Below are 13,390 nucleotides of genomic sequence, written 5' to 3' on the forward strand. Positions count from 1 at the left end.
CTGCTCTTCTGCAACGCTTTATTTCTAAAAGCCATTGTGGCTCCTTTTAAATTAAACATCTTTCAAACAATTCAGCCTAAAATACTGGATTGATGTCCACAAAAAACAAACACCTCTTTAAAGTTCTACAGAAATAATTTTTGAATGAGACGTCAGTGCTAAATATCTGAAAGCATAAACGTTTTCTAAAGCCTATTACAAAACAGCTCGGGTAGAAAGGTCTGAACAGCAACAGCTTAATCTGGCCCATGCATCACACCTCCCTTCTGGAGCAGGCACAGCTCTACTAATTACAGCCTCCAAGAGATGATAATTATGGGAGCAGACAGGTACCCCAGGCAGCACCACGACATTTCGTTCAGCCGCGTGCTTTCCCTGGCAGTTGTGCCTCGGTGGCAACCTTGCTCCGACCTTCCCAACAGGGAGTGCAGCTCGGCGATGACTGAGGCATCCAGTAATTCTGCTGTCAAGATGGGACACAGCAAGACGGACCGATTCCCTGTGCGCTATAACAAATCCGCTAAAGAAAGGAATGCCTTCAGCTGCAGTTTCACACTCTGCAATTGGTTTCAGTATAAAACAGAATTTCACTTGTAAAAAGCTTAATCTGGAACAGAAGCGCTGATGCTTAACCTCAGAGTGCTAAATTCTCCCCTGTGCCTTTTGAGAAATAATGGAAGCTTCTGTCCTGCATGTAAGGCCTCCCCCCCATCCTTTATGAAACACAAAATACTCCAGGCAGCGCTTTCAAATAAGCTGGTTCAATTACTGAAAAATTACCTTTTACCTGTTCAACTGAGCTGAGAAAACACAACTTACAAAGAATTCAATTATGTTTTCACACACGCAGCAATGAATGTGCTCTGCAGAAATATGTCAGACTGAATATTCATATACTTATTTCCAGTGATCTGAATTTCACTGCAGCAGTTGGTGAGGGTGAAGGCTTTCATCAGTGGGTGAAGCATGCCCTTTGTCTAAATGCTGTACAACATGTGGCAATTACAAGCAAAACATCTGATACAACTACCAGTGAACTACCATGTCCCAAGTTTTACTTTTCTATGTTGAAAGACATCTAAAGTTTGTATAAAAACATCCATTAAATTCCCTTTAGTTCCCCTGTCTCTGTGTGCTTTTGCTGACCAGTTCTCAATATTTCATTGATTTATTGCATAGCCCAGTCCCTACTTTATCTGAGCTTACTGTGAGGAAGAAATGGGAACAACAGTTCCTGCATCTTCACCTGCACTCCAAACCCCCATGAGCTTCCAGTGGAAACAAATGAAGCAAAAGAGCAAAAGCAACCATGGTAGAAACTGCACAGACTTCAGTGACTGTTTCATTTGCTAGTAATTCAGTTAAAGTAGCATTTGCTTGCACAGATCTGCATGAGATGATGGAATACTATGGGTACCAGTGAAGAAGTCTTAATTACCAATGGATGAGGCAGGCCTTCAGCCTGCGAGTGGAGCACCCTGCCTACCTAACCCCATTCCTCTTGTTGTTGCGATGGCTTCCACTCCTCCTGGCAAGGAAAGTATGTTAGAAACAGCTGCTATTCCTCCTTCTGCTGCTTTCCCTCAGTGGGAGGATGGCAGGAATAGTTGCCAGCAAGGCAACGGCTCAACTGATGCCAGCTATTTTTACACAAGAGCACAGTCTTGCAGGCTGCTGCTGCCCACCTGCTCAGAAATCTAGCTGAGCACTTTGCAGGATAAGGACCCGTGATGCTGCCTTTTGCACCACAAATTGCCTCCAAGGTAACTAATACTTTAAACACTTCAATTTTGTTCAGCTGAAGTGCAATAAAAGACTTAATCCAACTACTAATGAGATCCTGAGGTGCAGTTCCACTGTAATCAGCACTGGAAGTTACATCAGGTCCAAATGTGACATTTTCAAGCACAGGTACCTGGAAATAAGGATGCAGCTCTCCAGTCATTTTAAGCTACTATTAAGCTACTATTATCTGTTTTTTTTTTTTTTGAGCTGTCATCCGATGAAAGTCTTGCCCTCTCCTTTGTACTGCATTTCCACTCACATGAGGTGGGTCGAGCGGCAGATCTGGCTGAAAATTCACCTTATGGCTGAGTTACTTTTAATCTGGAGTTTTCTAGTGTCATCTACTGTGTAGCTGTATAAAACCATATGGCAACAAAAAGGAGGTGGTGAAGGAGACAGGGCAGGGGCTCTTTCAGCAACAAGCACCATATTTTTGTTTTAGAAGCATTTTTACAGTTCTTACCCCAAACTGCCTACCCAGAAAAATGACATCTAACCCCAAGCAACAAGAAAACAATCAGTTACGAAATGCGAGCTACTGTAACTTCCCTTTGAAGTATTTAAGAACACTGCATTATACAAAAGATCACTGGTATTCCACTGCAAAAAATGAAATAAAACTAAGAAAATTTCAAAATTTTGAATACTTTCGCTTTTGCTTCTCCCAGTACAAAAAACTCATACCATGATATTCAATTTTCACAATTGCTTTACAGTCAGTTAAAAGACAAAGTTCAATTTCTTGCACCCGTTGTGGCATTCACAGCCAACCAGCAAAAAACCACAGGAATTAACCAAATCAGCATGAAACCTGTCTCCACATTGCATCCAGTCCCCTTGCTTATTGCAATACCACCCAACTGAATCCAAAACCTATTATCAGTGGACTCATTTTGAAATAAAACTTTAACAGAGGACTTGTTGCTGTGTCATTCTCCAAAGGACTTCCCTGCAGCAGTATGCCTTCCCTAAAAAATGTCATTATTAATGGAATTAATTTCTTACAGAGGTTTACAAGTCAGGTCAGTTACTAGAGCAATTATCATCAAATCCCAGCCAGCATATTATCAGTCAGAGCTGATATGTGAACCCAACAGATAATAACTATCCTAGAAATGTCCTAGAGTAATGAGGATACACATAAAAAAGCAGATCTTCATTCATGCTCAACATTGATATATAATGGCAAATTCACCCCTTGCTTCCCAAATATAAGCCATCTCTATTTCCCAGCTAGCTAGCCAGCACAATGAGCATTAAGAGCATCAGTCATCAGCAGAAGTATGCTTACATATGTCAGTAGATCGATTCACCACTAACATCTGCCTCAAAAAAAGTTTTGTTTGGCAGTTCTTACTGCCTTCCCACCTGGGAAATGAAAATATCCACATGTCACTATGTACAAGACTGCTTCTCATATGTAAAAGAATTCTAATTTTACATCTTCAGCTGACTGCTAACTGCACAAGATTCTCAATTTACTATTATGTTAATAACCCCAGTCCTTACAATGTTAAGGGATATGAGCACATGAGAGGAGGAGATCAAGAAAAGCCCACTCAAATGAGAAAAGTGATAAGAGGAGAAAGAAACCACACAACACCCCAATGTCAGACCCATCCACCAAGGCCCTAGCAGAAGAGAGGAGCTTTGCACTGTGAATGGAAAGAACAAACTTGAGCTATGGTGAATGGCAGATGGGAACCAGTTTCATAACCAGAGACCTACTGTGGAATATGCTTGAGTATACATGGACAAAGAAACGTAACTTGTGGGTAATTCTAGATGCATCTAGTCAGTGCATGTATATATATATACATTATGAAAATATTTGCATTTGGTACTTGTTAGAAAGCTTTCATTATGAACTCCAAACAAATATTAGTTTGGAGCAAAGAGCACATTAATAGGACATAAACATTTCAGCAGGATGGCAATATTTGATGAAATATGAGAAAACATATTCTAAAAGTCTTTAGACAAAACGCTTTTTTTCTTGAGACTGAACAGAATACTTGGTATCAATTGCAAAATTTTTACTTACCTTCTCAACCGGGGTATTTTCTTCACTTGTTACACTTGCTTTTCTTGATTCATTTTTTGTTCTGCTCAGCCTCCGGGAGACCTTCTCTCTAAGCAAAGTGGCATATCCAATGTGTTCATAGATGGGATTTGTTGTCATTTTGGAAATATACTCAGAAGCCTTTGTTTCTATATACAATGTTATCAAGCCATCTGTTACTAGATCATGGATTGATTCAAATCTTTTCTCCCCAACGAAGTGCTTCCCATCATAGAACAACCTGTAGTTTAAGGTCTGATTGCCAAATCTGCAGATACCAGAAGAAAAGGAGGAAGAGGACAAAAAGACAGAGGGAAGAATGTTAGAGGGAATTCACACTTCAAAACACTTGAAGAGATTATTTTGCTGACAAGTTGAACTGTATGGACTGCAAATGGAACACGCACATGGTGCAAATGCATCTCTGTGGTGCCCCAACTCAAATCAGAACCCAAACCTAACTGCACCCCATGGAGTAGGATACAAACCACACGACTCAGGTATACATGGATTGAATATAAATCCTGAAGGGCCTACAAAAGCCAAGAGAAAGGCATGTTGTCACTGACATGACCTTATGTGGGATGCATAATTGTGTTGAGGGCTGGTTTGCCCTGAAATGTTTCTGAGGTCCAGAAACTGGAGAATTTTAACAATCGTGGCCATTATTTACAGCCACTGAAAAGATGGGCACTTTTAGCAAGCAACTTAAACTCAAAGGTTTGAGCCACTCTCTGGTAGGAAGCCAGAGAGACTGCGCTCCTAATTTCAGGAGGTGTAAACTATGTGTAAATTCATGGCAGGTGTAAACTTTTTTTTTTTTTTTTTTTTTTTTTTTAAATAGCTGAAAAAGTGAAGCATTACAGCAGCATGTTCTGCTACAACACCAATGCAGAATTCTACTCCCCACTGAAGGATTCAATGGTACGACACTGGGTTATGTGGACCTATATTGTACCAAATGTGCACATTTTGTACACTTCCTAGTGCATTCAAATCAAATGGTCTCTTTTATTTTTTCACACAAGTTTTTCATATGAATTCTCAATTTATAATCAAATTCATTTTTGGAGTCTACAAATAATTATTTGGATGGACTTAGAAATCATGCAGCAGTGTCAAAACAGCAGAGAATTTGCCATAATCCCCATCCTGTGGTAGTTCTTTTATTCTTTAAATCTCTCTCCAAAACCTTAAGAAATTACATTTGTTCTTTTTCAGCTGACAAAAGTTGCTTTTAATTTACAACACTTTGCAATTGGCATGACTCACCAGCTTTCCAACTCTACCATCTGCACATCAATATGAACTCTCAGAAGGATTTCAGCACCATTTCACAGCTACTTGGGATAAGCAGTTTTGCTACTGGCTTACTAGCAAGAGGGTGAAAATGAAGACTTCTATTTTGTGCATGTCCCACAGAAGGAATAATGCTATAAGCATTGCAACATATTGCCAAGTAGTTTGTTTTGACAAAATCCAGTAGAATATCTGGTCCTTTTCACATTAACACAAAATACCTTTGACTGCCACATGGGAAGGTTTTGGATGGCACAGCCAAGACAGGAGCAGCTGTATCTTCAAGGAAAGGCACCTATGAGGGGCTGTGAAGCTGTAGCTTGGAATCTCATGGAATTTTCAGTTCAGGTGTACAACAGACTTTCTCTTCTGAGCATCCTATGCTTCACATTGTATTCCAGCTTGAGTTTCACTCAGAGGAAGAAAACTGACCTCTTATCTGATGCTGGACCTCATAATTTTCCTGGGTCTGATTCTTTGAATATCATCTCCTGTTGCTGATGTTGGTGTAAAACACATCACAGAATCACAGAGCTCAGAGAACAATCTATCTGAGTCCTCTGTTGGGACATTCTTCCCTTGTCTTCACCTCCATATTGAACAGTTTTGAAATAGAAGCTGCACATTTATCCCACTACAATACTCAATTCTAGGTAGCAGAAATGTTGAGAAATGCAGTGGCTTCTGAAAGTAATCTGCTAGCCAAGCACTAACACACAGACAAAGTGTGTTAGTAACTGTGGTGCTGCAATAGTCAGGTTGCTGACAAGAGGGTGCAAAACCACCCCAAGCCAAGCAGTGTTTTAAGTGCTGGTGGGTGCAGACATCCCCCAGGCGGGACTGACATCACCTCCTCCAAGCACCTTCACAGCTGAACTGTAAATTCCTATTAAAACAGCATTTACCTGAGAGCAAGTGTGTAGCAGCCGGGTTGCCTCTGGCTTTCTCTTAGAATGTACGCTCCTTCTACGCCAGCAAGTATCTCATCTGCTTGTTCCCGAGAAATGATCCCATGGAACCTAAGGGAAGATATTAAGGCAATTTTCAGAACAACTGAATCAGAAATGCCTCCCTGCTCTACTCCAGAAACCACTGAAAAGCTTCTGAAATGAGACTGGAGATGCAGCAGGACACAACACTGTTTCACATCTGAACCTGGCAAGTGAGGAGCAAAGAGCAAACAACAGCCAAGTGATCCTCCCAAATCTTTTTCCATTAATATGCCATGTTTTTACAACTTTTCTCCTCTATCAGTCAATGCTTCTCTTCTTTATTTCCTCTGTAGAAGCTTTGTGGGGACAGAATAGAAAAATGCGCAATAATGGCAATATTTTTATTTTAAATGGAGATTATTTCAAAAGAAGAGGTCATTCTTATTACTAGTTTGCTTCAGCTTTTAATACTGCTTCCTTAAATTTGTAGCTGAAACTGAGAAGAAAAATGGCAAGTCACTCAACGTTCTTTTCTGTACATTCTGAAGTAGAAGATATTTCACATCCTTGAGAAAAACACTGTTTTCTTTATTTCAGTCAAGTTCCTCATTCTGCGTAGCAGTACTTCTGTGATTCTTTTGCCATTGTATTTTATGAAAGAAAGAGGCTGTAGGATGCACAATTAACCTTACAGTAATCAATGTTTAGTTGTGATTCTTCTGTAAGTACAAAGTCTTTACAGCAGTTTCAGTCTTAACTCCTACACACATTTTGCTAGCTCATGTTTCCAACGGTCAACTCAAAGGTTTTGAAAGCTTCTATTTTTGCCACTGTCTCTGAAAAATGGCACCAAATTGTACTGACTTGAAGTGTTTTCTCTTTTCTGACAATACATTTGAAGTGGCATATTTCAAACACTGCCTCTGGCATGGTACTGGAAGAGAAGAAAAACACACTGAATGTAAATGCAATTGTTGTCCTATTCTCTTAAGTTGTATTTTCATAACTAATATATGCTGGAAACATTAGATTTTGGTGATTTTACCATAGTAAATTTATGTTCAAAAACACGTAATTTGATTCATACTTTCTTTCTATACTGCTGGGGACACACTCATTTCCTGCTGCACCCAAATCAAAACAAGCATCCTCTAGATGACATATTTTAAGCTTGTTTTTACTAGTAAACCTGTGGCAACTTGTACTAGGTAAAAATAATGAGCACTACCAGAAGCTTATTATAAAATAAAGCAAGCTTTAGTGTAGATAGTAGGAAAAAAACCTCTCCTGGTACTTAATATAAGAAACTTCTGGGACAGTACAATACTACTGGACTACAGGATACCTGGAGCACCTGGGAAATTTCTTTAACCATGGGTGTTAAGCACTGGGTAATCCATGCATTTCTCAAGTGTGTTTTCAGTAAATGTATGTATAAAATATATATATGTATGTGGTGCACGGTACGAGATTGCCTGGACTCAGCCTCCTGTCTGTGACAGCAGCAGACAATAAATGTTCATGGAAGGAGTATGGGAAGCAGTCAAATACTTTCACTTCACATCCCTGTCCATCCATTCATCACTGGTTAAGCCAGAAGTTGTGCCCATCAGCTATGACCTTACCCTTCACGAATCAGAGAGTCACACTTGGAAAAACTTCAATATCACTGTGCTTTTGGCCTCCTAAGCATCCCATGGCAATGAACCTGAGAATAACACTGTGAACTCCCCTACTGGGCATCCACTGGGGAAGGGCTGTTTATCTTCTATATACTGCAGTCCATCACTTTGCTCTGCCTTTCATTGGTTCTACACTCTAAATACAAGTGAAAAGGAATGGGGAGAGGGGGACCACAACTACCTGCACTGATTAAAATGTAGCCACCCTGTAGATTTATACTGTAATATACTTTCATATTTTCTATTTCTTTCCCTAGGAGGCCCTGATCCTCTTTCCAAGTACTACTGAGCACTGAGTCAGTTGCTGGCACAAGGCTGTCCCCAGTGGTTCTGAAATCTTTCTGATTGGTAAGAATGGATGTGATGTCCCTGAGGTGACTTCCTGCCAGCCCCACACACACCCACGGGATGCCAACTTGCATGCACTACATGGATGAAAGGTTGTTGCAATGGTTTTACAAGTCTTGTTTGAGACAGTGTGATGGCTTGCTTAGCTGGATGCTGTCTTCAGCTCTGTTGTACTCTCATTGCTAGATCCAAATTCCCTACTGCCAAAGACAGTATTAAAAAAAATGAAACACAGTAATTAGGGGCAATCTGCGTGGCTCTTGAGCTTCTCAAGAGCAGAGACGGATCGTTAAACACAGATGTGTCTGGGATGGAAGAAAATAAGAACATGAGATCTCAGCAGTTTAGCCAGTGATAAGATGTTAAGCCTCAGCAGATTACTCCAGTAAAGGCCAAATCTAGCATTGCAAGTGGTACTAACCAGGAGACCGCAGTGGCAGCTACAATGGCTTCTCCCTTGCAGCTTTACCTGCTCAAAATTCTTTGCAAATACTGAATCCAGCTCCTTTCAAGTAAGCTATTGACAGGCAGGAAAGCTGTCAAGCTTGAATAAATTATGCTCTACTGGTCCCTTATTTTGCTTACAACAAAAACGCACCAACACTTGGGCCATTTTAGACCTTGTAACTTTACCAGAGTCAGCAGTACTTTGACACGCAGCAGTACGTGTGCACACTTCCATATCCAGGTATGAGTGTTAGGGAGGAGGAAGCATAAGGACACCCTTAAAAAGGCACTGATGGAGGCAAGCTGCCCATCACAGGGCCACTAGCAGGTTAAAACAAAAACAAGAATAAAAGGAAAAAACACTTAAGACAACATCTTTTTTTCCCCAAACTGTCCTGACAAACCTGCAGGCTCTAATAGTGGCACAGATTGTGAGCAGCAGTACTGAACTGTAACATCAATAACACTGATACAGTATTAGGCATTCAAGATACTTAGCTTTGAGTTGAAGCAAAAGGTAAAATAAATTATTTGTCAGAACTCCAGTGTGGTTTTTTGCTGTTGTTTTAATTCTAGAACTACAGCACCCAACAGATACTTAAAAGGATACTTACTCTCTTCCATAATACTTTGGTCTGTTCTCCACCTAGATTTTGAAAGAAAGGAAAAAATGTTTCAAACAGTTTTAGATAAGCAACAAAAAAATAAATTATGCTTGATTATTAATGAGGACTTTTGAGCCCATCTAGGTGCTGAAATTCTGCAGATTCAAAACTGTGACCAGAACATGATGACCAGGACAGAACAGGAAAATAAAATGAGAAGTAGTTTTACTTATGGATTTCTAGAAGAATAGCACCTATCAGAGGTTAAAAAAAAAACAGAACGATATAAAATTGCATAAAATCTGATCAGTTGCATAAAGAATATGTATTAGTATTTTTGCTAGTCTAATACTATAAAATAAGACTATTTTTGTTATACACCCTTTATCTCCTGATAAACTTTTTTTTTTTTTTTTTTTTATAAATTGCAAAAAACCTAAAATTAAAAAAAAAAAAAAAAAAAAAGAGAAGAAAAGAAAAGAAAATAATATTCTTGGGAAAAACAAGGCTTCTGGTTTTAGATGAAGTCCTAAATACCTTGAAGTCTCAAAAACATGCGGGTCTGATCCAAAGTACACTGAGTTTGCTGGAAGGACACCCAATTATTCCAAAGACCTTTGGTCCAAGTCCTAGGAATGCAATGTTTGCTTACAGAAACTTAGGGTAGTCCGATGCTTGCATTTATTCCTCAGGCTCCAATAATTGGTAAGTTCTCTGAAAGCAAACCCCAGCCTTGTTAGCCCCTTATTTCTTTTTCCTTTCTCGCTGAACAGCTTCCCGGTTTCCGGAAGGGCTCTGCAGGTGATGCACGGCCCGGCGCGCAGCAGGCAGAGGCCGGCAGAGGGCACGGCTCCCCCAGCGTTCACCGTGCTCTGAGACCCACCCGATCCACCTGCAATTGGTCCGGGCACCCTCATTTACAGACCCCAGGATGTTCTTGTTTTGATCAAATCTCCTTATTTCGCTCATAAAGACTTTAAATTCATGGAGATCCTTTACTTCTAAATAACAAATGCGTGTCGCTCCTTTTGATTCGATAATCTATACACTGTGCATTAAATTGAAGCAGCTGCCTTTGTACCCTGCAGCCACTAAGGCTCCAATGCAGTGCAAAATGAACGAAAGTCTGTAGAAGATAATGAGAATCTTCAATGGAAGTCCTATGGGAGTTCAATCAAGTCCCGACTGTGTTTCTTCTCCAGCTTGACGTTTCTTTCCCAGCACAGCTCTGACAATAGCACTATCATAGCCTTGAAACTCCTGCCCAGGAATAATACTCTGATCCAAACATTTTGGAGCTTTGAGGCGTAGATTAAAAGCAAAAGGGAAACGAAGAAGAGAAGAAAGACCAAAATCAGAGAACTGCCAAGTGCAGGTTCTGTGTTTCTGTGTGCAAATACAGCAACTCAGAAATAACAGCATATGAATTCAATTTCTTTTTATAAATATTCTTAGTTCACTTCTCATATGACCACTGGAAATTTGAAAGGAGTATTCAGGCTTCATGTAAAAGTCATCCACATCACATAGAAACTAGAGGAGATTAAAGAGGTCTTCATTAAAATTGTTCCTATTCGAACCAGCCTAGCCCTATCTCGGAATGTCATATTTCTGTAAGTAAAAGAACTCAAGAAAAAGCTGTGTTATCTCAGAAAGAGAACGTGGTTGATACTTTCATAGAATCACAGAATCATTTGAGTTGGAAGGGACCTTTAAAACTAATCTAGTCCTACCCTCCTGCAATGAACAGGGACACCTACAGCTATGTGAGGTGCTCAGTGCTCTGTCCAGCCTGACCTAAAACGCCTCCAGGGATGGGGCATCCACCACCTCTCCCAGCAATAAGAATGTTCATTTTGAGTAGCATGACTTGGCTTTATCATCTTGGACCTGGTTCTTATGGACCTGAACGACCCTCCAAAATATATTTTTAGTTGGGAACTTAATTAAAAAATGGATATCAAAACCTGGGTTAGGTTTATGAGAGGACCACATTCAATCCTCTTTATTGTGGAAGAAAAGGCCAATTATCAGTACACTGAAAATGGTGACAAGGAACAAGCAGACAAAGTTTCACTCCTACAGAAAGCCAAATAAAACTTTCACATCACAGAAGGTGAAGTGTGACTTTCATCTTGGATTCAGAATCTGCTTCTTTAAAAAAAAGTGATTTGCCTTTGCCTTGCTTCTATACACAATATATACCTGAATGCTTTCAGTGTACCTCAGAAAGATAAAAAGGTGATTTAGAAGTACTAGCACCTGCCATCAAAACTGCCTGTAAGCACAACTTCCCCCACAAATACAGAAAATATAAGAGAAGTATAAAAGCAATCCATAATCATCCCTGTCAGCAAATGGAGACACATTTTAAATCCCTCTCACAACACCTTTTTATGCAAAATTCCAAATTTGTCTGTGACACTTTTATCATTTAACAAGCAACCAACTGGGATGCCCTGCACACTGAGATTTCCCTTTTTCCTGCTGTTCACATGTTAAAAGATTTGCTTTTCTGAGAATCCACACAAAGCCCATCAAATCCTCTTTCCCTCCCCTCCTCCCTGAAGCAGAATTCCCTGCTTCAACACATTTATAGCATCCATGTGTCTAAAGCAGCCACAGTGTCAGCACTTTGTTTTAGGCAAGGAAGATACTGCAGTGCTTTGTGAAGTGAAGCTGCACATCTGCCTGACCATCCAGGAGCACAAGTGAAAGCTGTGTTGCGCTGGAATTGAGAAACTCTCTTCTGTGCTCACTGCCAACTTTGGCCTGAAATAATCATTAAGCTCCAAAAACCAACTTCTCTGCTAGGAACAAACACAAAGAAACAAAGTTACAGGGAGAGAAAAGATCAAAATGACATCAGGGTCTCTAGATCAAACCCAGAATGTTGGATTGAACTTGGAAATAAACCAAAAGCCAACACAATGGATGGAGCAGAAACTCAAAAGTATCAAAGCAGCCAGTAGTTCTGCTTTGCACTGACGGCAGACTCTGTACAGACTTCAAGGAAAAGCTTGTATCCCAAAAGGCAAAGGTGACTGAATTCAGTTGGGACTAGCTTTTCCTCTCCTACTATAAATGGGCTCATGTGCATGCATACAGAGTCAGACAGATCTGACACGGAGAATCCTTCAAAAAGTGAGGACTGAAAACTCACAGGTAGACAAGTGACTGCTTCCAAGTTGCAGGAGCTCAGAATAATAAACCTTATTCTAAGGACATGAGCACCTAATTGTTTTTATTTATTTTTTAACTGATAAAAGACAACAAAGAATACTTCTATCAATTGCCATTCAGTCCACACAATTTTTTGTTGAAAAAGTGACCACATTTCCCTGGTTGTTTCATACAATGCTTCAACCCTTCTCCTTTAGACATTCAAAATGTGAGGAAATCTGAGGTGTTGAATCAGTTAGGACCCTCACATAGACAGGACAAATAACTTATGGCAAATAATAGGTTTTCACTAGTGAAAGTATATATTTACATTAAAGAACGTTGTAACTTGGTTTTACTACTCCCACATAAAGGACAAACAAAATGAATTCTGTGTCTTCACTAAAAGTGACAGCTTTCAAGTTAAATGTGAGATAGTGATTTTCAGGCTTAGGAAAATGTATCATTGCCAATCTCAAACCCAACAGGCTGTTGCAGAGCAGGCATTTCTTGCCATTGCTCCAGAAATCTGGTGAAAAGCACTGAAAATTAGTACTGAAATGCACAGTTACACGAATTATGAATTATCAGTGAATGTCAAAACTGATCAGGAAATACAAATTATAGTGAAACAGCCTTAAATCCACAATAGTTCATCAGTCCTACAAAACCAGCAACATTCGAAAACATCTAATCTTAAAGCACACTCAAAGACAAATTAAACTCAGGCCCCCAAAGGCATTTATTTGGAAGATCGTTTTGAGAGGCTCTGCACAGTCCATCCTTAGTCCACCCTTGACTCTGAGCCTGCCAAATTCCCCCCTCCTCAGCCTCCAAAAAAGACTCACTCCTACATTTAATCTAGTTTTACAAGTTTTTCACAGTGTTACAGCATATTCTTCAAGGTATGGAATCAGTTGTACTGGAGTTCAACCTCAACAATGAGAAAGAACTATGCCTTCTACATAAAAACACACTAGCTATCTAAGCTAATTCAATATGCTACTTTCACATAATTTTTAAGTTTACTGAATTTTAGTGCTCTGGGATTTGTGGTTTCTCTTTTGG

General features: G+C 39.8%; 1 protein-coding gene across 1 annotated transcript in view; it reads right to left on the reverse strand.

Annotated features, from left to right (window-relative positions):
* LOC122159749 (beta-chimaerin-like) overlaps positions 1-13,390 on the reverse strand; it is a 108,145-nt gene that overhangs the window by 12,935 nt on the left and 81,820 nt on the right. The window contains exons 4-6 of the mRNA XM_042817583.1: positions 9,170-9,201; positions 6,052-6,165; positions 3,830-4,115 (exon numbers count right to left, since the gene is read on the reverse strand). Of these exons, the coding sequence (XP_042673517.1) occupies positions 3,830-4,115; positions 6,052-6,165; positions 9,170-9,201 (432 nt within the window). The remainder of the gene's footprint in view (positions 1-3,829; positions 4,116-6,051; positions 6,166-9,169; positions 9,202-13,390) is intronic.

This window comes from Centrocercus urophasianus, unplaced genomic scaffold (assembly GCF_019232065.1).
Source record: "Centrocercus urophasianus isolate 14NV4802_14NV808 unplaced genomic scaffold, USGS_Curo_1.0 seq_16, whole genome shotgun sequence".
NCBI lineage: Eukaryota > Metazoa > Chordata > Aves > Galliformes > Phasianidae > Centrocercus > Centrocercus urophasianus.